Source organism: Salmo salar, chromosome ssa26, assembly GCF_905237065.1.
Source record: "Salmo salar chromosome ssa26, Ssal_v3.1, whole genome shotgun sequence".
Taxonomy (NCBI): Eukaryota; Metazoa; Chordata; class Actinopteri; order Salmoniformes; family Salmonidae; genus Salmo; species Salmo salar.
Genome location: NC_059467.1, coordinates 47,805,683 through 47,827,265, shown reverse-complemented (window position 1 = coordinate 47,827,265; position 21,583 = coordinate 47,805,683). Strand labels below are relative to the sequence as shown.

The window sequence follows — 21,583 nt, the reverse complement described above, 5'->3', positions numbered from 1 at the left end:
GTTGGCCTTGGTCCGCTTCCTGCGCCACTTTGTTCCTTTGGTTTGTATGTTTGTTTGTTTTTTTAGTAGCATGGTTTTTAAGTTAAAAGTAAAGAAGCAATTGGTATACAGACATAAAACATTTTAACTGAATTGTGAAGAGGAAATGACAAAGTGTTAACTTGATTACTGAAACGGTGACGATTGAAAACCTGCCTTATTAAAATAACTGTAAAAAAAACGGTCCTTTTTGTTGTCTGCCTCTGCATCACTCTGCCTGCTCAATCCACACCCTGGAACCGGGCACTTTTCCAGCTTGTCACATCTAGGCCTACATAACAGTTATTAACAGTCCATCAATAATTGGCTGGGTGGGTTTCCTACACTGTTGTCATGGAAGATAACAGAAGCCATGGAAGAGGGAGGGCGCGTCACTTTAATTTTTGCAACGTCTACTTTCCAGAGGCTGGCGTGTGCTGTGACTCTCTGCAAAATCCCATCGCAACGCACAGACATATCAGCATCCGACCAGGAAAGGGACCCACATATGTTTCAGCAATCATGTAAGAGCAATGCCATACGTGCACACCTTTAAAAACTTGCTCCCAACTCATCATGTAGCCAGCTTTATGGGGTTCTAATAAGAGACCACTCCTATCAATAGCAAGAATATCCGTTGCTTCCATTGCGCTGGGGAAAACATCACACTGGTAAGATGTGTTATGTTGCTTTTGATGGCGAGGTTGAATGTGTTTATGTTTGCTTAGAAATTGGAATTTGTAGAATGTAAAATTGCTCTTTTAATTGCGTTTTGACCTCTAAGGACACCTGAGTCATCGTGAAATATAACTAACATTTACTTCCTAAAGGTTTTACATTTAGTTGTGTTTTTTTGCAGTGAAATGTCGCCTTGATTGATGCATGACCATAGCATTCTACACCAGCTGCACGCATGTACTGATTCCGCGGTTAACAACATCATAAGCGGTGCGGGTGCTGTCGGTCTCAGCACCAAGGACAGGGCTCGGGCACAGTCGCTGTGGCGTAGTTTAAAAACAAATTGCAGGCGCTCCAAAAAGGTGGCAACCTTTTTCACAAGCTCTCTGGTTTAGTTGAACTGATCAGTTTGGTTGAAATTTCGAATTTAATAATACAATCTTTCTATATTTTTATAACAGTACATTATTATTGTCAATGGATATCGAAACGAATAATTCTGGTAAAAAATGTAACCATCAATATTTTTGTTCTAATTTAAGCAGAATTCCTAACGCATGGTAGGCTATCGGACAAATATAAAATATTACAGTTAATATGGAAATCCTGTAAATGGATTTCAAAGTCAGGGGTTGGCAGTTGCAATATTTATTAGCCTATTCATCAATATTCATATTTTCATTGCTGCATTTACACTCAAGAGAATGTTGAGGTATCTTTTCTCCAGGTACTGTTTATGAATGGTGACTGGGAGTGTGCAATGTGAATTGTAAACAGCTTTGACATTTACAATTAAAACAGATATCTAGTGACACAGTGACATTTGTTTTGCAGGAAGAGAAAATGTCTCGTTCCTACGTGTTCTTCCTCTCCTTGTGGAGCTCTGTTATTGGAGTCGGACACGGCTGCCCTGAACTATGCGACTGCTCCGACAAGTACGGACGCCACTTCGCTGAATGTTCCTACAAAGACTTGGTTGACATCCCTGAAAGGTTGCCTCCCAACGTGACCACTCTGAGTCTCTCTGCCAACAAAATATCTTTGGTGGAGTCGGGCAGCTTCGACAATGTGACCCATGTCACGTCCTTATGGATGGCCAATAACGAGATAGTCACCATCGAACCGGGCACCCTGGCTCCCCTGGTCCAGCTGCGGAACTTTGATGTCAGTCACAACAAGATGGTGGACTTCCCTTGGGAGGATCTCCATCACCTCACAGCCCTGCAGCTGCTGAAGATGAACCACAATGAGATGGTCAGTCTGCCTAAAGACTCCTTCTCTAACCTCAAGGACCTGAGGTCTCTCCGCCTCAACAACAACAGGTTCACCACTATAGCGGAGGGGACTTTCGACAGCCTGATCTCCCTGTCTCATCTACAGCTCTATAACAACCCATTCACATGCCACTGTAGGATGGACTGGCTGAGGGACTGGATTCTAAAGACCACCATATCGGTCCCAGAACAGAACTCGATTGTCTGTGACAGTCCAGAGCAGTTGAGAGGAGCGGTGATCGTGAAACTGTCTGAGTCAAAGTGCATGGCCCCTAATGTTAGCATAACGGCTGAGCCTAACCTTGAGAACACAACACTCTATGAAGGCACAGTGTTGATCCTGAACTGTGAGATCAAAGGGAACCCAAAGCCAGAGGTTATCTGGAAAATCCACACAAACCGTCAAAGTGTAGAGTACCCTCTGTCCACCAAAGATAAAGAATTAGCAGAATCCAATGAATCTAATGAGGATTCTAAAACGGCAGACAATCCATTTGAAATGTTCCATAACGGCACTCTAGTCATACCGCGCCTTAGTAAAAAGGACAATGGCAACTACAGCTGTACCGCCACCAATGAGTTTGGTGAAGATGACGATTCACTATCAATAGTAGTGGTAGTACCAAAACCACCACCACCTCAACCTGTTGGAAAAGTGACTGACCCACCAGTTATTATTAATGGGGAGAAAATCCCCTCAGTACTTCAACCTGTGATCAAAACCTCCATTAAAAACCCTTTCAAACCATTCAATATTCCCCATTTGGAAGGAAAGTACAATATCTTCCCAACCCTTCCTCCCATTGAAGTTGACACTGAGCGTACGGAGCAAGTGCCCAAATATCCGTCCCGTGCAACTAGCAAATGTACCTTGACCAGTGAGACACAGTACATCTCCAACCAGGCCGTCAATATAAGCCTGGAAGATGTCAGGCAGTATACCTTTGACTTTGGAGTCATAGCCTTAGGGGTGTCAGAGACTGAGGCTAAAGTTAGACTCAATCCTCTCCTCCTTCCTAAAGACAACACAGACATCCGTCTCAGCACCTCAGAAGGGTTCCATTCCATCAACAAAGAGCCTCCCAACCAATCAGAGGTAACCAGGAGAGCCCAGGTGGACTCAGGGCTGTATCTGTGTGTCACCTCAGACCACAGACACTCAGCCATCCAGTGGTCCAGGATGGAGGATGGCATCAACACCTATCTGTTCCAGGACCTACGCCCCGGCGCCAACTACTCCCTCTGTCTCACCTACAGAGGAGAGGACTGTGAGGTGCAGGTCCTCTTCACCACCAGGAAGAGAGTTCCTAACCTGTTGATCATTATAGTCGTCAGTATCTGTCTCCTCACCGTCTCCACCGTGCCCCTGCTGGGGGCCACCTGCTTCCACCTGGTCTACAAATACAGGAACAAGACCTACAAGCTCATCATGAAGGCTAAAGACCACCAGCATCACATGGAGAGGAACCTAGTGGTCAACTTCAACCTGAGGAACTCGTACGCCGAGTCACAGACGCAGATCACAGCCAGCGAGATGGGGGAGGGAGAGGACGGGGAATCGGAGAGTGCGGGAGAGAGAGAGGAGGACGTGGAGGGGAGTGTGGTGACCGAGTCGTTCACTCTGTCTCAGTACAGAGGGAATCTGGATGAGTGTGAGATGGGGTCAGAGTTCAGCGATAGGTTACCACTAGGGGCGGAGGCTGTTAATATCTCTGGGCATTTCAAAGAGCCACACCACTGATCCTGTTGTTGTTGTTGTTAGTATTTGATAGATTGTCTTGACTAGACAGGTTCTAGTCATCTTCAGTCATGATCACATGTAAGTCTCACAGTAACTGTTTATCGATCCATGAGAGAAGAATCTGTGACCTGTCGTTTTTCAAAATGGCTGCCATATCAATGGCCTGGATACAGTGTAGACAAAGTCATAGGTGCTTCCGCTTTTGAATGGAAAAGTAAAGAAGGTAGTTTATGTATGCTGTGAAGATTAAGTTAAAAAAAAACATCTCTGTAGTAAAATATGTAAGCCTATTCTAAAAATAGACCCCTCCGGTGTGCTCTTAACTGTGACGTTTCCTGAGACTTGTGACAGTTATTCAGTGTAGTCTGTCACAGGCAAGAAGGCGAGAAGCTTTTAACTGTATCTAAAATGTCTCTTCTTAAAGTAACAGATGCACTTATGAATGTCTGTGTTAATCTATTGTAGGCTATCAATGCTATTTTTTATCTAGAGTGAATGTCCGCTTTACTGTTGCCAACAAACCCTTAAGCTGTGTGTCACAAGCTATTGTTCGAAGTCATTTTACAGTAACCTTTAATCTGCTATTGTGTCAATAATATACAGTACCAGACAAAAGTTTGGACACAAAAACCCTTGAATGAGTAGGTCTTTATTTATTTTTTAAACTATTTTCTACATTGTAGAATAATAGTGAGGACATCAAAACTATGAAATAACACATATTGAATCATGTAGTAACCAAAAAAAACAATTAACCAATTTAAAATATATTTTAGATTTTAGATTCTTCAAAGTAGCCCCCCCCCCTTTGCCATGATGACAGCTGTGCACACTATTTGTTGTTTTTAAATCTAGAGTGAATGTCCACTTCACTGTTGCCAACAAACCCTTAAGCTGTGTGTCACAAGCTATTGTTGTAAGTCATTTCACAGTAACCTTTAACCTGGTATTGTGTCAATAATATATATGATCCGTATGTCTCTATCTCATATCCATTAAAACCCCCACTGTTACGCAACTCTTACATTTTGACAGTAAGATAAGTGTTACATTTTGATAGCGTATGATTAAATTTAAGTGTTAAGATGTGTAAATTGCCTCAGTGTTCATCCTCTGCTATATGTGCCTGAAGTAATAAAGTATTGACAAGGAATGCTTGTTCATTATTGATTTGCAGCTTCCTGACATGGCGTGTTATTCCATCTATAGTGAAATGCCAAAAAAAGGGGTTGTTGTATAACGAATGAACTGTCTGAATGTTGGCTTCTGTAAAATGGGTTTCCATACGCAGTCATCATGGTTCTTTAAAACATGCTTACACGTTTGTTGTTCCCCTGTATTTACTTTGAAACTGTTTTATTTGTTTGAAAAGAAGTCTCTCTTTCAAAATAAGAGTTTTAATCACATACTCCAACCTAGGAGAAAAACAGTAGATTTTTTCACACTGGATTGTGATGTCAGTTACATTTATTTTTTGTGTAAATGTTGTATCATTGTTCTTGCATATATTTTGAAAGCAAATATCTCAACCTCTGAAAACTTACCGAAACAACTGATAAAGGGCAATACATTAAATGAAGGGGTGGATAGTGGATGCTAAAACAGGATGTATTCTGTGCATCATAACCAAACACATGCAACCATTGAGATTTTGTACTATTTCACCATAACGACCTTTACAAAAACTAAATAATAGACCAGAAAATTTTGAAATCGACATTGCAGACAACAATATGACACAGAAAGCAACATACATAGAGATTCACTTCATGTGGAGCTGAACAAGCCAAGGCACTTGACTGCAACCCACAGAAATACAGGCCTCTACAGTCAACTGCTACCCGTCAGTACCCCGTAAACCACATGACATCAGTCATGACCGTGTGTCATGGTCTCAGTTAGCAGCAGCAGCAGCGTCGGTGGCAGCGGGTGTGGCAGCGCCTGCCTCAGCAGCGGTGGGTTTGCTGCTGGCGTCTTTGCTGCTGGCGTCTTTCTTGCTTCCTGCCGCGGCGCTACGGTTCGTTCCATTCACGAAGCTGTCAGAGGGCTGGAGAATAAAAAATACTTTGTCTTGTAGAGTACAGGAAATTGTCACACACACAAACACACACAGGTTGCTGGCCTTCTTTTCTACTCTCTATTTTGGCGACTGACCTGCAGCTGGTAGTGTTTTCTGGACCCCAGTAGAGATGGGTTGTTGACCAGTGTGTAGAGTAACTGCCAGCGTGCCCGCACCCTCCTGCTGTTAACCACCTTGTCCTGTCTCTTCTCCTGATTCACCAGCTGGATCCCTGAAGGCATGGAGAATGAGGAGGAGCAGGCTGTCAGGGCAGAGAAAGAGACTGACACTGGATGGATGGATGGAATTATTTGGTCATATAAATTCCACATTGTGTAGTAGTAGGTTCAGTCAATGTCATGTCTGGGAAGTGTCTGCGAGGGACATAAAAGGCCACACCCTTTGTGCAAATCCGTGTATGAGTGTGTATGTCTATAACAACCTTCCTCCGCATCTCGCATCTTCTGCCCAGCACCTCCAGCCGAGGCAGCCTGCAGTGCCAGCCCACAGAAGGCCTTCATCACAGGGTGGGATTGGCTGACCTCTACCTTCAGGTAGTGGGTGTAGTAACAATAAGCTGTATGAAGGTCAGAGGTCAGGGAATCAGACATATTGAGGGCTCATATTCATAAACCAATGTGTTAGGTTTAACCTGTTCACCTGTGTATTTCAGAGCAGGTAAAACATTGATGGAATTGCATCAGGGACATCTTTCAGAAATGTTTTTCAATTACATGGGTTATTGTTAGATGATTGCTAATGAACGTGGTCACCATACGTGAGAATACTTCACATTAATTTGTTATGGAATAGGTTAGGTAGTTTAGACAGCCCACAACAAGTCACTACCACTTCCACACTACATCCCCCAGGGGGCAGTAGCAACCTTGTTTAAGTGCTGAGCCTGGTTGATAAGCACACCAGGTGCTGCCAATTAGGGTGATGGTCAGTCAGTGTCCCAGCTGGCAAACTGTGAGGCTGCTGGTTTTGTTTGGTGGCCATGATGCCTTTTGTGGGTTTTTGGAGTCTTTAGTTTGGGCATGCCTTTGGTATTTTTCAATTTTTTACATATTTATGTTTCATCACCATCTGAACAAATAATCTGCTTGGACTGGCCAACCAAGAGGTCAAGAGAGACAGGGCTGGCTGGCACTGGACCAAGGTAAGGTTGCTGTCTCCCTAGGCATATGTCCAGCCAACAAGGTCCTCAAACCCTTATTTCTCACAGAAACGCACACATTCATTCAGGTTACAGACAATGTAACTAGGCCTAGGACCCCTAGACAATATCCGTTTTGTAACAAATCTACCAGTGGCAGGCCTTTCAAAACAGTTACTATATAATTCCCTGAACTGTATGTTGACATACCCGGGTCGTAAGTTTCAGCAGCGCGGTTGAGGAGGCTGATGTCCATGCGCCCCATGTGGATTATGTTATAGAGGGCAGTGATGACTATCCTCCAGATGGCAGCTATCAACCCCACCACAATGTTGATCAGGAAGAGCAGGTAGGTAAGCAGGAACAGACTGCCTCTGGAACAACACAGCCAATATACATCTAGTTAGTTCTACTTTGGATGGATCAATGGTGTTAAGAAAGTACAGGGGGTCCGGGGGCATGTCCCCCTTGAAAAAAAACCTCATCTGAATTTTTTGTCATTTTTCATGTTAACATGAAATATACCAAAAAGAAAAGAAACCCCTCTTTCAACTCAAGAAGTGTGTAATCCAGTTATTCCTCAAAATTGGTCCTCGGGACCCCAAGGGGTGCACGTTTTGGTTTTTGCCCTAACACTACACAGCTGATTCAAATGATCAACGCTTGATTATTTGAATCAGCTGTGTATTCCTAGGGCAAAAACCAAAACGTGCACCCCTTGGGGTCACGAAGTCTGAGTTTGGGAAACCCTGGTGTAATCTATGATGTCACTAGTTCTGAGAAAAAAAGTTAAAAATAAACAAATACATAAAGTAAATAATTTATAGAGTTCTAGAATTTTAGTACCTGTTGTTCAAGTCTCTAGTCCCAGCATCCTTTTTGATGAAAGCAAACCTGGCTGTCACGTGTTGTAGAGTAATAGTCAGTATCAACGTCACCCACACAGGCCTGGTGAGATCAGATACCACAATGGGAAAATAATCCACACAATATGAAAATAATCCACACAATATGAAAAGAATAGGCTCTTATCAACTGTTGAATATCTTAATCAATTCAAAGTGTATTGTGGTGATGAGCTAGCTGGTCAAAATATTTCTGTAAGATGGTGCTTGAAAATCAGATAAAGGCTTCATGGCAAGAGTATGATTCCATATAAGCAGGCAGAACCAAATTTTGTTAAATTTAAGATGCACTCACCAGGCCTTGGCAGCGACCTGGAAAAGTATGAGGTTCTGGCCGTACAAGATGGGGATGATGATGAGGAACACCAACCACACAAAACAGATGAAGAAGACCAGAGTCTGGAGGACCATTCCTGACCAAATAATATGAAATAGTAAGAGAGGAATCTAGAATAAGAATATAACTGCCCTCTTTCATAAAATTCATTTTAAAAGTAAGTTTTAAAAGGAATTGAGGTTGGTAGCACACAGAAATGACCAAGTATATACTGAAGAACTATAGGGTAAAATGGTAATTGGATAATAATTTAATTAGGAATTAAAACCACTCTGTCAGGTCAGCCTACCTAAAGAGATGACAGCAGCCTGATATCCAGTGAAGCCCATCCAACACACTAGGCCTGTCTGAGACGGACGGATGCTCTTCTGGCAATTATACACGTTGTAAATATCTCCTCTGTACAAGCCCTGAAGGTTCCATCTGATGGTAGAAACATGAAGAAACAGAATTACTTATGCATGTATTGTATTTTGCCATTGTTTCTTGAACGTACAAAAGAAAACAATGTTTGGTGCACTTATATAGTTACTGTGTTAGTGTGATACTGTGATACTGTGTTAGTGTGTAAGTGTGATACTGTGTTAGTGTGTAAGTGTGATACTGTGTTAGTGTGATACTGTGTTACTGTGCTACTGTGTTAGTGTGATGCTGTGTTACTGTGATACTGTGTTACTGTGATACTGTGATACTGTGTTAGTGTGATACTGTGATACTGTGTTACTGTGTTAGTGTGATACTGTGTTAGTGTGATACTGTGTTAGTGTGATACTGTGTTACTGTGTTACTGTGTTAGTGTGATACTGTGTTAGTGTGATACTGTGATACTGTGTTAGTGTGTAAGTGTGATACTGTGTTAGTGTGATACTGTGTTACTGTGCTACTGTGTTAGTGTGATACTGTGTTAGTGTGTTAGTGTGTTAGTGTGATACTGTGTTAGTGTGATTCTGTGTTAGTGTGTTAGTGTGATACTGTGTTAGTGTGTTACTGTGTTAGTGTGTTACTGTGTTAGTGTGTTACTGTGTTACTGTGTAAGTGTATTACTGTGTTAGTGTGATACTGTGTTAGTGTGATACTGTGTTAGTGTGATACTGTGTTCGTGTGATACTGTGTTCGTGTGTAAGTGTGATACTGTGTTAGTGTGATACTGTGTTACTGTGCTACTGTGTTAGTGTGATACTGTGTTAGTGTGTTAGTGTGATTCTGTGTTAGTGTGATTCTGTGTTACTGTGATACTGTGTTAGTGTGATACTGTGTTAGTGTGATACTGTGATACTGTGTTAGTGTGATAGTGTGTTAGTGTGATAGTGTGTTAGTGTGATAGTGTGTTACTGTGATAGTGTGTTACTGTAATAGTGTGTTACTGTGATACTGTGTTACTGTGATACTGTGTTACTGTGTTAGTGTGATACTGTGTTAGTGTGTTACTGTGTTAGTGTGTTACTGTGTTAGTGTGTTACTGTGTTAGTGTGATACTGTGTTAGTGTGATACTGTGTTAGTGTGTTACTGTGTTAGTGTGATACTGTGTTAGTGTGTTAGTGTGTTACTGTGTTAGTGTGTTACTGTGTTAGTGTGATACTGTGTTAGTGTGATGCTGTGTTAGTGTGATACTGTGTTAGTGTTATACTGTGTTAGTGTGTAAGTGTGATACTGTGTTAGTGTGATACTGTGTTACTGTGCTACTGTGTTAGTGTGATACTGTGTTAGTGTGTTAGTGTGTTAGTGTGATACTGTGTTACTGTGTTACTGTGTTACTGTGATACTGTGTTAGTGTGATACTGTGTTAGTGTGATACTGTGTTAGTGTGATAGTGTGTTACTGTGATACTGTGATACTGTGTTACTGTGTTAGTGTGATACTGTGTTAGTGTGTTAGTGTGATACTGTGTTAGTGTGATACTGTATTAGTGTGTTACTGTGTTAGTGTGTTACTGTGTTACTGTGTTAGTGTGTTACTGTGTTAGTGTGTTACTGTGTTAGTGTGTTACTGTGTTAGTGTGATACTGTGTTAGTGTGAGACTGTGTTAGTGTGTTAGTGTGTTACTGTGTTAGTGTGTTAGTGTGTTACTGTGTTAGTGTGTTACTGTGATACTGTGTTAGTGTGTTAGTGTGTTAGTGTGATACTGTGTTAGTGTGATACTGTGTTAGTGTGATACTGTGTTTGTGTGTTACTGTGTTAGTGTGTTACTGTGTTAGTGTGTTAGTGTGATACTGTGTTAGTGTGATACTGTGTTAGTGTGATACTGTGTTACTGTGTTACTGTGTTGGCTGATCAAAAGTTTTTACCTGTGAAGGATCATGGACCTCATGAGCATGATCAGGGTGAGCGAACAGGCCAGGGTCAATCCACACAGGTAACACACTACAAAACATAACGAACAGGCCAGGATCAACCCACACAGGTAACACACTACAAAACATAACGAACAGGCCAGGGTCAACCCACACAGGTAACACACTACACAACATAACGAACAGGCCAGGGTCAACCCACACAGGTAACACACTACAAAACATAACGAACAGGCCAGGATCAACCCACACAGGTAACACACTACACAACATAACGAACAGGCCAGGGTCAACCCACACAGGTAACACACTACAAAACATAACGAACAGGCCAGGGTCAACCCACACAGGTAACACACTACACAACATAACGAACAGGCCAGGGTCAACCCACACAGGTAACACACTACACAACATAGCGAACAGGTCAGGATCAACCCACACAGGAAACTGTCTTATCACCCGATGCTGCAGCTCATCTCAGTAAATACAGGACAGACACCCACCTTCCAGACACCAGGTATAGTGAATAACTATCTGGACCACCTCCATCCTGTCCTCTGATAGGACGATACCAAAGCTCTCCAGAAGGAAGGGGAACTTGTCATCTATACCAGCACGGACTATATGGAGGGTGGGGATCACCAGTATTACCAGCAGCAGCGCCACCTAGAGGATGGATGACCACATGGCTGTTAGAGTTATTTCTATTTAAAAAAAACTGGCATCTTGTCAAGTTATCTGAAAGCAGCTATGTTCACAACCATCCTTTGATGTGGATTGTTGTAATGTTCCTTTGATTATTGTTATGTTTTGCTGAAATGTGATGGATTCCTAATTAACTGCAGTATTTTTTACCTGATAAACTGCTATGCAGGACACAAATGCTGAGATCGCCAGCTTTAGTGGAAACCGGAATACTACAAAAAAATCATGGTGAAACAATGGTATCATTAGGATATTTTGTAAAAAAAAAAAGATTAGGAGACAAATTGTCAAAACCCTCCAGGCTTACCTTTCTGTGGTGTGTAGATATAGGACTTGACTGTGTCTTTTACTGTCTCCAACAGTTTGGGTTTATCTGATCTGATAGAGGTACTGAACAAAAACACAATGATGTCAATAACTGCACGCCGCAGCCATCATTACTTAGTTTTTGTCATAGAATAAAACACAGTCTGGTCATTCAGTTTAGTATCTTGTTTCTCTCATAATTAAACAGTCTGGTCATTCAGTTTTAGTATCTTGTTTCTCTCATAATAAAACAGTTTGGTCATTCAGTTTAGTATCTTGTTTCTCTCATAATAAAACAGTCTGGTCATTCAGTTTTAGTATCTTGTTTCTCTCATAATAAAACAGTCTGGTCATTCAGTTTAGTATCTTGTTTCTCTCATAATAAAACAGTCTGGTCATTCAGTTTAGTATCTTGTTTCTCTCATAATAAAACAGTCTGGTCATTCAGTTTAGTATCTTGTTTCTCTCATAATAAAACAGTCTGGTCATTCAGTTTAGTATCTTGTTTCTCTCATAATAAAACAGTCTGGTCATTCAGTTTAGTATCTTGTTTCTCTCATAATAAAACAGTCTGGTCATTCAGTTTTAGTATCTTGTTTCTCTCATAATAAAACAGTCTGGTCATTCAGTTTAGTATCTTGTTTCTCTCATAATAAAACAGTCTGGTCATTCAGTTTTAGTATCTTGTTTTTCCTCATAAACCCCACCTGATGTTTGACTTTTTCTTCTTTAGAATTAATTTCACGTAGTCTGTGTAGTAGCTGCTGTCCAGGTCCTGAAGCCAAATTATATCAGAATCAAACGGTTTAATTAACACATAAACATTATGGTTGCATGATGTGACAACACTGGCCACCTGCAACACTGGCCACCTGCAACACTGGCCACCTGCAACACTGTATAGAATCAATCATTTGGATGCAGAAAATTCACATTAAAAGAATGTGTGATGTCGTTAGAACTGTAAATGTGATTACAACACGGTCAGATTAAACACCTCACATGATCTCACTGTCACCGACAGTTTACAGCGTGACAATCCACAGATTACAGTGAAATAAACACTGCATTGTGTAAACCTTGAGAGAAATAACATTCCTGGGTCATAATCTGTGCTGGGATATTATACTAAATCAATTCCATCCAAGCTGTTTACGTAATCAGACCTTTGGTTACAAGTTACGTGGTTGATGTAGTTTCATAACTTTAAAATCTCTTGAAGGGCTACGTTTAGTTTTTTACATAGATATCCCATAAGCATCAAGGGGCAGTTCTCATCCAGATATTTGACGAGCAGGACAGTAACCCCAGCGTTTTGACAACCTAAATACAGGCAGTTCTCATCCAGATATTTGACGAGCAGGACAGTAACCCCAGCGTTTTGACTACCTAAATGCAGGCAGGGATCATGAAACTTTGATATTGTTCTTATCAAAACCTTAAAGAGAGACTACAACGGATGGTAGGTTCATGACTATACACTCATTGGTCAAAAAGCAGTCTTCCCTCACCTCAGAACCATTAGCCTTAGCACCTTTGAGAAACAGTATTGGGTACTTGATACAGAGGAATCCCAGACAGCCTATCTGTGGGAGACTGGCCAGCAGCGAATAGTACTTATACAGCTGTGGAGACAAGAGAATGGAAAACATATCAATACAAAACGTACAGATTTTTTTACCAGTTTGTTATGGTAGATACAACATTTTAAGATAATGTATTATAGAACATTTCAAGCTTGAGATATGAATTCTGTTAAATATGACGCAACAAAAAAAAGATGTGCCCCCTTTTTTTCCCCACTTTAAATATCAGATGATATTACCTCTGGTGTTTTGGGACAGTCAATCTTCTGCCAGACGAGGACAGCGAAGTGGGTCCAGGAGAATAGACTGCCCAGCACATAGCCCAGTTTACTGTGGAGCGTACCACAGGCCAGGAGTGGGTAGTACAGGGCAGGCCAGTAGAAGATGGCGATGAGCTTCATGTACTCTGGAAGCAGTAGGAACACACACAGTCTGTATTTAGTATCACACCAGTTCATCCTTCAATGTGTTTTTACTGTTCCAGAAGTTACAGTGAGGGAAAAAAGTATTTGATCCCCTGCTGATTTTGTACATTTGCCCACTTACAAAGAAATGATCAGTCTACAATTTTAATGGTAGGTTTATTTGAACAGTGAGAGACAGAATAACAACAAAAAAATCCAGAAAAAAGCATGTAAAAAATGTTATAAATTGATTTGCATTTTAATGGGGGAAATAAGTATTTGACCCCCTCTCAATCAGAAAGATTTCTGGCTCCCAGGTGTCTTTTATACAGGTAACGAGCTGAGATTAGGAGCACACTCTTATTAAAGGGAGTGGATAAAAAACAGACGGATAAAAATCGTACCCGATTTGATCTGGTTACTACTCCTGCCCTCCTGCATATAATTAGTAGATTTGGATAGAAAACACTCTAAAGTTTCTAAAACTGTTTGAATGGTGTCTGTGAGTATAACAGAATTCATATGGCAGGCCAAAACCTGAGCAGATTCCATACAGAAAGTGCCCTGTCTGACAATTTGTTTTCCTTCTGTTGCATCTCTATCGAAAATACAGCATCTGTGCTGTAATGTGACAATTTCTAAGGCTTCCAATGGCTCTCAGAAGGTACCAGAAAGTGGAATGAGGTGTCTGCTGTCTCTGGGCAAGGAACAGCAGGAGATTTTGTTACTGGTCAGCCTGGGAACAGTGACACTGGAGATGCGCATTCATGAGAATTCTCAATTTTTTCTTTCAGCCTTTGAATGAATACAACGTCGCCCGGTTGGAATATTATTAAAAATTGATTTTAAACAGCGTTTGACATGCTTCGAAGTACGGTAATGGAATATTTTGACATTTTTTGTCACGAAATACGCTCGCGCGTCACCCTTCGAATAGTGACCTGAACACACGAACAAAACGGAGCTATTTCAATATAACTATGGATTATTTGGAACCAAAACAGCATTTGTTGTTGAAGTATAAGTCCTGGGAGTGCATTCTGACGAAGAACAGCAAAGGTAACCCAATTTTTCTAATATAAATTCTGAGTTTAGGTTGTCCCAAACTTGGTGGGTGTCAAATTAGCTAGCCTGTGATGGCCGAGCTATCTACTCAGAATATTGCAAAATGTGCTTTCGCCGAAAAGCTATTTTTAAATCTGACACCGCGATTGCATAAAGGAGTTCTGTATCTATAATTCTTAAAATAATTGTTATGTATTTTGTGAACGTTTATCGTGAGTAATGTAGTAAATTCACCAGAAGTTTGCGGTGGGTATGCTAGTTCTGAACATCACATGCTAATGTAAAAAGCTGGTTTTTGATATAAATATGAACTTGATTGAACAAAACATGCATGTATTGTATAACATCATGTCCTAGGAGTGTCATCTGATAAAGATCATCAAAGGTTAGTGCTGCATTTAGCTGTGGTTTTGGTTTTTGTGACATATATGCTTGCTTTGAAAATGGCTGTGTGATTATTTTTGGCAGGGTACTCTCCTGACATAATCTAATGTTTTGCTTTTGCTTTAAAGCCTTTTTGAAATCGGACAATGTGGTTAGATTAACGAGAGTCTTGTCTTTAAAATGGTGTAAAATAGTCATATGTTTGAGAAATTGAAGTTATAGCATTTTTAAGGTATTTGTATTTCTACCATTGGATATTGGTGAGGCGTTCCGCTAGCGGAACGTCTGTCCTTAAAAGGTTAAGGTCCTGGAGTGGCCTAGCCAGTCTCCAGACCTTGATCCCATAGAAAATCTGTGGAGGGAGCTGAAGGTTCGAGTTGCCAAACGTCAGCCTCGAAACCTTAATGACTTGGAGAAGATCTGCAACGAGGAGTGGGACAAAATCCCTCCTGAGATGTGTGCAAACCTGGTGGCCAACTACAAGAAACGTCTGACCTCTGTGATTGCCAACAAGGGTTTTGCCACCAAGTACTAAGTCATGTTTTGCAGAGGGGTCAAATACTTATTTCCCTCATTAAAATGCAAATCAATTTATAACATTTTTGACATGCGTTTTTCTGGATTTTTTTGTTGTTATTCTGTCTCGCACTGTTCAAATAAACCTACCATTAAAATTATAGACTGATCATTTCTTTGTCAGTGGGCAAATGTACAAAATCAGCAGGGGATCAAATACTTTTTCCCCTCAATGTATTACATGAGTTAAATCGCAGAGTGAAGGAAAAGCAGCCAACAAGTGCTCAGCATATGTGGGAACTCCTTCAAGACTGTTGAAAAAGCATTCCTCATGAAGCTGGTTGAGAGAATGACAACAGTGTGCAAAGCTGTCATCAAGGCAAAGTGTGGCTACTTTGAAGAATCAATAGAAAATATATTTTGATTTAACACTTTTTTTGGTTACTACATGATTCCATATGTGTTATTTCATAGTGTTGATGTCTTCACTATTATTCTACAATGTAGAAAATAGTAAAAAATAAAGAAAAAACCTTGAATGAGTAGGTGTGTCCAAACTTTTGACTGTCACTGTATGTATAGGAGTAAGGTAACTAGGCAACAGGATAAAAAAATGTTTTTAAGTATCAGCAGCTTGTATATGAGTGGGTGTGCACGTGTGTAGAGTCAGTACCAACGTATGTGCATGTTGTGTGTGAGTGAGCAGATGATGGAGTGAGTGTTTGTGTGTGTGTTGGAGTGAAAGTGTGTGTGAGTGTGTAGGGCAACAGTGTGCATAGAGAAATAAAAAGGCCAATAAAGAGGGTCACTGTTTAAAACCTCTGAAATGTAATGGCAAAATGTAGATTTCCGCCAAAATAGACATACCCAAAAGTAACTGCTATTCATCTGTAATTACATTATTCTGACATGCAAGAACTTGGGTATATTTGGAAAGAAGACATCTGAAGAAATGATCAGAAGATAGATAGGAGTTATAGTTCAGAATACACAAGATCAAACACACACACACAATAACCGTTTTGGTTTTTAGTTTTTTACAAAGTCATCGTTCATTGACAAGCTAGAAGTGAATGATTGATGACCTGGAAACACATGGCTTCCACAACATGTGGACAACATCAGGGGGAAAATGGGATTGATAGATCTAACAACAAGAAATGGGCAGATGTTTTTAGTAAGTGGTGTCAGGTGTGGTCACGGGACGTTTCCAAGTGTCCCTAAACCTCTCCAAAGTGACATATGCCTGTAAATTAGATCATTCCAGTGCTATTACATATTTGCAATCCCTAAATGCTATTTGTTCAGAATGAAAACACAGTTTCTTCCATATCAACCTCACTCCAACATTGTGGTGGTGTTATGGATACTTTAAGTGTCCTTTCAACCTCTCCAAAGTGTCAGAATGGGGTAATTACACTGTTTTTGCACGTTGGATGTTTAAAGGTTCTAGGCATTGCTTTGTCCCACTCAGGTCAACTGCATATCTCTGGAAAGCTTATCTCATTGGCTACAATACTATCAAGGTGCCATAGTAGCCAATCCCCTGTGTAATGGATGCCTACAGAGCGTAAGCAGGCAACATCATATATCTAGTCACTCGGTGGACATTGGATGTTGCCCTTAAGTCATACATCATCAGATAACATGGCAATAGGCTGGTGATCGATAACGGTAGGTCACAGGCAGACAAATAAGACATCCTCATGATCCCTGCTTTCGGTGTCTATCGACGTATTCCGTGATTAAGTCGTTTATGCTTTACAACGCTAACCGACATGTAGGTAGCAGCCATCTTGAAATGAGGTCATCGGCTCGACCTGCGCTTATAAATTCGTATGCCCATATATGGTAGTAAGTCACACCGAAGATTTGAAGGCACCGATCAACAGCCAAGATACTCAGCTGACTGCAGACACCCAGCCTTTGCAGATAGGGGCTACCTTTCTCATACCAGACTGAATTGAATAAAACATTTTAAAAAAGGGTCACCAAATATGGGGACTTTACATTCAAGAGGTTTTAATGGGACAGGGACACAGCTGCTCACCTTTGATTTCCTGGGGGGTGTCTTTGGAGAAGGGCAGGGGATCTGGAGCCAGGACCAATACAGACAGCTTGCTGAAGACCAGCCCAAACACAGTTACTGCTAGGGCTTTGTGCTGCGTCTGGTCCAGGAAGTTCACTGGACTGGTGGGGGCACACAGCGGGAAGAGACCAGAGATAAGACCAACCAAACACCCGCAAATCAATGGTAACATTTTTCATTGTTATAAATTGTCTCATAGTATGTTACAGCGATGAGGCAGCCTGAGTTGTTCTTGTAACAGTGGTGTTTTGTGAGGTTTCCCACTGGGCACAGACATCAGTTCAACGTCTAGTTCTGATTTACATTTAGTTGAGTTGTCAACTAACATGAATTCAACATGAAATCACCAAAGAATTTCACCATGTCATTGGATTTTAGGTTAAAGTTTGGGTGAAAAAAATAGGAAATTCCCCCACGTTCCCTTTATTTTTTCAAATCCAATTAGTTTTCCACGTTGATTCAATGTCATTACATTTCATTTTGGTGTTAAAATTACATGGAAACAATGCTGATTCAACCAGTATTTGCCCACTGGGTTGTCACATGTTGACAAGAGTTCCTGGTTGCTTCATGTTGATATGTTTGGTAAATGAACCTGCACTTTACCTTGAGATACCAGTTGATCCACTGGCAAAACTCTCACATAGAGTCTTTCTCCTCTTCAGGACTGCTAGAATCAGCACCACAACGAGCTAGGAGACAAGATATTCCATAAAGTGATACAATAGGAACTCTAATTCCTCTCCTTAACTACAGTACAACTAAAATAATCATCTAATGTACCTTGTTGTCAAGCCAGAGGGCATGAAATAATATGGCGGGGATACTCATAGGAAAGGACCTTATGAATGCTACCTCAACATTGTCTTGTTATTTTTGATGAGCCCTGGTAAGTGGAGACGCTGACCCACCCTTCCAGCCTGGTCTCATAGACTACACGTAACATAGGAAACCTTAAAAAACCTGGCACACTCAAATTAGTATGATATGTTACGTTTGGTATGGTTACGTAGGACAGAAGGTTGCTTACAGCAAGAAGAAAAGGAGGGTGTTTGGATGTATAACATGGGCATATAACGTGGGCGTACACATCACAGACAAACTGAAATGGTCCACCAACACAGACAGTGTGGTGAAGAAGGCGCAACAGCGCCTCTTCAACCTCAGGAGGCTGAAGAAATTTGGCCTGTCACCTAAAACCCTGAAAAACTTTTACAGATGCACAATCGAGAGCATCCTGTTGGGCTGTATCACCGCCTGGTACGGCAACTGCACCGCCCTCAGCCGCAAGGCTCTCCAGAGGGTAGTGAGGTCTGCACAACGCATCACCAGGGGCAAACTACCTGCCCTCCATGACATCTACGGCACCCGATGTCACAGGAAGGCCAAAAAGATCATCAAGGGCAACAACCACCCGAGCCACTGCCTGTTCACACCGCTATCATCCAGAAGGCGAGGTCAGTACAGGTGCATCAAGGCTGGGACCAAGAGATTGAAAAACAGCTTCTATCTCAAGGCCATCAGACTGTTAAATAGCCATCACTAACTCAGAGAGGCTGCTGCCTACATTGAGACCCAATCAATGGACACTTTAATAAATGGATCACTAGCCACGTTAAATAATGCTTACATATCTTACATTACTCACATCACATGTACAGTATATAATGTATTTTATACCATCTACTGCACCTGTTCTATGCCGCACGGCCATCGCTCATCCATATACTTATATGTACATATTCTCATTCACCCCTTTAGATTGTGTGTATTAGGTAGTAGTTGGGGAATTGTTAGATTACTTGTTAGATATTACTGCACTGTTGGAACTAGAAGCACAAGCATTTCGCTACACTCGCATTATCATCTGTTAACCATGTGTATGTGACCAATAACATCTGCTAACCATGTGTATGTGACCAATAACATCTGCTAACCATGTGTATGGTTAACATTTGATTTTTTGATTTTAATTTGATTTGAACACGAATGTCTAGCATCCAAAATATTGCGTGTTTGAATTTCATCACAGACAACTTTTGCATTTTATCTGATTAGCAACATTGGAACTACTTACTACTTTTTAGCTACTTTGCAACTATATAGCATGTTAGCTAACCCTTCCCTTCCCCCAATTAGCCACCTAGCTAGCGTTAGCCAAAACAAATTGGAATTTGTAAGATATCGTGCGAATTGTAATTCGGAACATATCATACAAAATGGATGATGGACAGCCACAAATGAATACATACCATACCAAACTTAACATTTCATACCAATTTGAGTGTCACGGATTTACATTTACTATGTTACGTGTACCCCTGAGTCCAGGTTGACCCTACATAGTGCTCTGAGTGTCCTCTATTTTGACAGAATCACAAAGTGAATAGTCCTACAGTATGTCAGTTCAATTATGATTCATGCCATTGGTCTCCTCAGAAAAGTGGAGCGAGCACTCTACCACAAATTGGACAAGGCCTAACGATGGCATGTATCACTGAGGATGTTGAGGGAGATGGCTTTCTGAGGTCATAGAGAGTAGCACCAATGTACTGACTGAACATCCCCTTTAGAACATGGCCTATATAAACATTCACTGTCTTCATTCATTCCAAACATTCATATTTGATATTAATTTGACCTGTGACCCCTATTGTTGTTGGTAAATGTGTACTGGATGTGTATCTCTGTAATTACATGGCTCCTTAGTAAAAGAGACCTTGGTCTCAACATGACTTCCTGTTCAAAGTTCAATAAAATGTTTTCACCCGGTGTAAATATTGAAAATAGTCAGTAGGCCCGATACTTACAGATACTGAAGCGATACATATGTGAAACAGCTGGTCGTCCGCTGTGGGGTCACATGGGAGAATAACTCTGAAACAGTCATGTAACACAAGCTGAGCAATGACCGTCAGAAACCATTTGCGCAGAGCAAAAACAAACTCCCTAGAAATCCTGTTCATCTTGACTGTGCTCTCAGTAGCGAATCTGACAAGAGTTTCACCTAAGAACTGGATATATGCCATTTGTAATAGATAATTCAATCATAGATGGGAAAAACTGGAAGAATTGAAAACCAGCTATACTTTGGCCCATGCAGGTCAGTGATTGAGAAACCCGGAGCTTAGACTAAATTAAATCAAAATAACATTATGACACAGTCCCCCATAATTCATTGCACTGATCCTGTGTGGCTCAGTTGGTAGAGCATGATAATGCAACATCAGGATTGAAAGATGTGATTCCCGCTGTGCTGTGGCCACCTATACGAAAATTTATGTATTACTGTAAGTCGCTTTGGATAAAAAAGTGTTCGGTTAAATAGTACACTATTTACTGACCCCCATACTTACTCTTTTGGAGGTCTGGTGGGTTCCATATTGTTTGAGTACCAGTCTGAGTAGTCATAGTAGTTATAAGGTTCCTCTTCTACCACCTTGGTCTGGTTCATTTTGACCTCGTCTCTGTTGCTATAGTCCACGTTGACGGGTGAAAACCAGAGGAAATCTACCTAGCCCCTCTCGATCATCAACCGTCTCTCCAACGCAGCTATGTCCCAACGCAGCGCACCACTTCCCAATCAATAAATATTGACCATTTGTAATTGTATTGAGAGTTGTAGCTTTCTCCACTGTGTGTTGGGTAGCTTAGAGTTCAGGTTGTGCAGCGTCTGAGGTACAGAGAGAGAGACCTCTGGTCAGGTGTCCAATTGTGTTGTCCCTGCTGTAGGAGTTTAGTACACAGCCCAACAGAGTCTAACATGCACCCTTACCCCAATACATTCCACACACACACACTAACCACATAACACCCCAGATTACTACAGCACACAAAGACAGGAGGGAGGGAGACCAGGGCCAAGGGGTGTGAGAAGGATGGCGAGAGGGATGAAGGTGAAAACCCTTTTGACCTCTAGTGACCTCAGTTTCATGATTGAAGTAGGGAGCCAATGATAATGTTTCCGTCAGGGTTGGTGTTGTTTTAGTGGAGGTTGGTCCTCCTGCAGCAGGAAGACATGTCCTGTACTTCCTGTCATAATGATGAATGATAGTTCACTTT

The 21,583-nt window shown here is 41.2% G+C and overlaps 2 protein-coding genes across 3 annotated transcripts; one reads left to right on the top strand and one right to left on the bottom strand.

Moving 5' to 3' along the window:
* Window positions 1-415: 415 nt before the first annotated feature.
* On the top strand, window positions 416-4,887 carry LOC123730793 (immunoglobulin superfamily containing leucine-rich repeat protein 2). The gene is made up of 2 exons (XM_045708761.1): window positions 416-689; window positions 1,531-4,887. Exon 2 carries the CDS (start codon window positions 1,540-1,542, stop codon window positions 3,709-3,711), a length of 2,172 nt encoding a protein of 723 aa, XP_045564717.1. The 5' UTR covers window positions 416-689; window positions 1,531-1,539; the 3' UTR covers window positions 3,712-4,887.
* Window positions 4,854-21,301, bottom strand: LOC106587923 (receptor for retinol uptake stra6). 2 transcript variants are annotated; one of them, XM_045708762.1, is made up of 18 exons: window positions 20,878-21,301; window positions 20,332-20,398; window positions 18,128-18,213; window positions 17,483-17,622; window positions 13,303-13,469; window positions 12,989-13,102; window positions 12,185-12,252; window positions 11,479-11,561; window positions 11,322-11,383; window positions 10,970-11,132; window positions 10,458-10,533; window positions 8,461-8,594; window positions 8,130-8,247; window positions 7,776-7,877; window positions 7,140-7,303; window positions 6,213-6,347; window positions 5,866-6,032; window positions 4,854-5,758 (listed from the first exon to the last, which is right to left on the bottom strand). In XM_045708762.1, the coding sequence occupies exons 1-18, from the start codon at window positions 20,973-20,975 to the stop codon at window positions 5,606-5,608; spliced, it is 2,097 nt and encodes a 698-aa protein (XP_045564718.1). In that variant the 5' UTR covers window positions 20,976-21,301; the 3' UTR covers window positions 4,854-5,605. The 2 variants fall into 2 exon arrangements, with proteins under 2 accessions (XP_045564718.1, XP_045564719.1); XM_045708763.1 differs by having other exon boundaries at window positions 5,866-6,002.
* Between the last annotated feature and the right edge of the window lie 282 nt (window positions 21,302-21,583).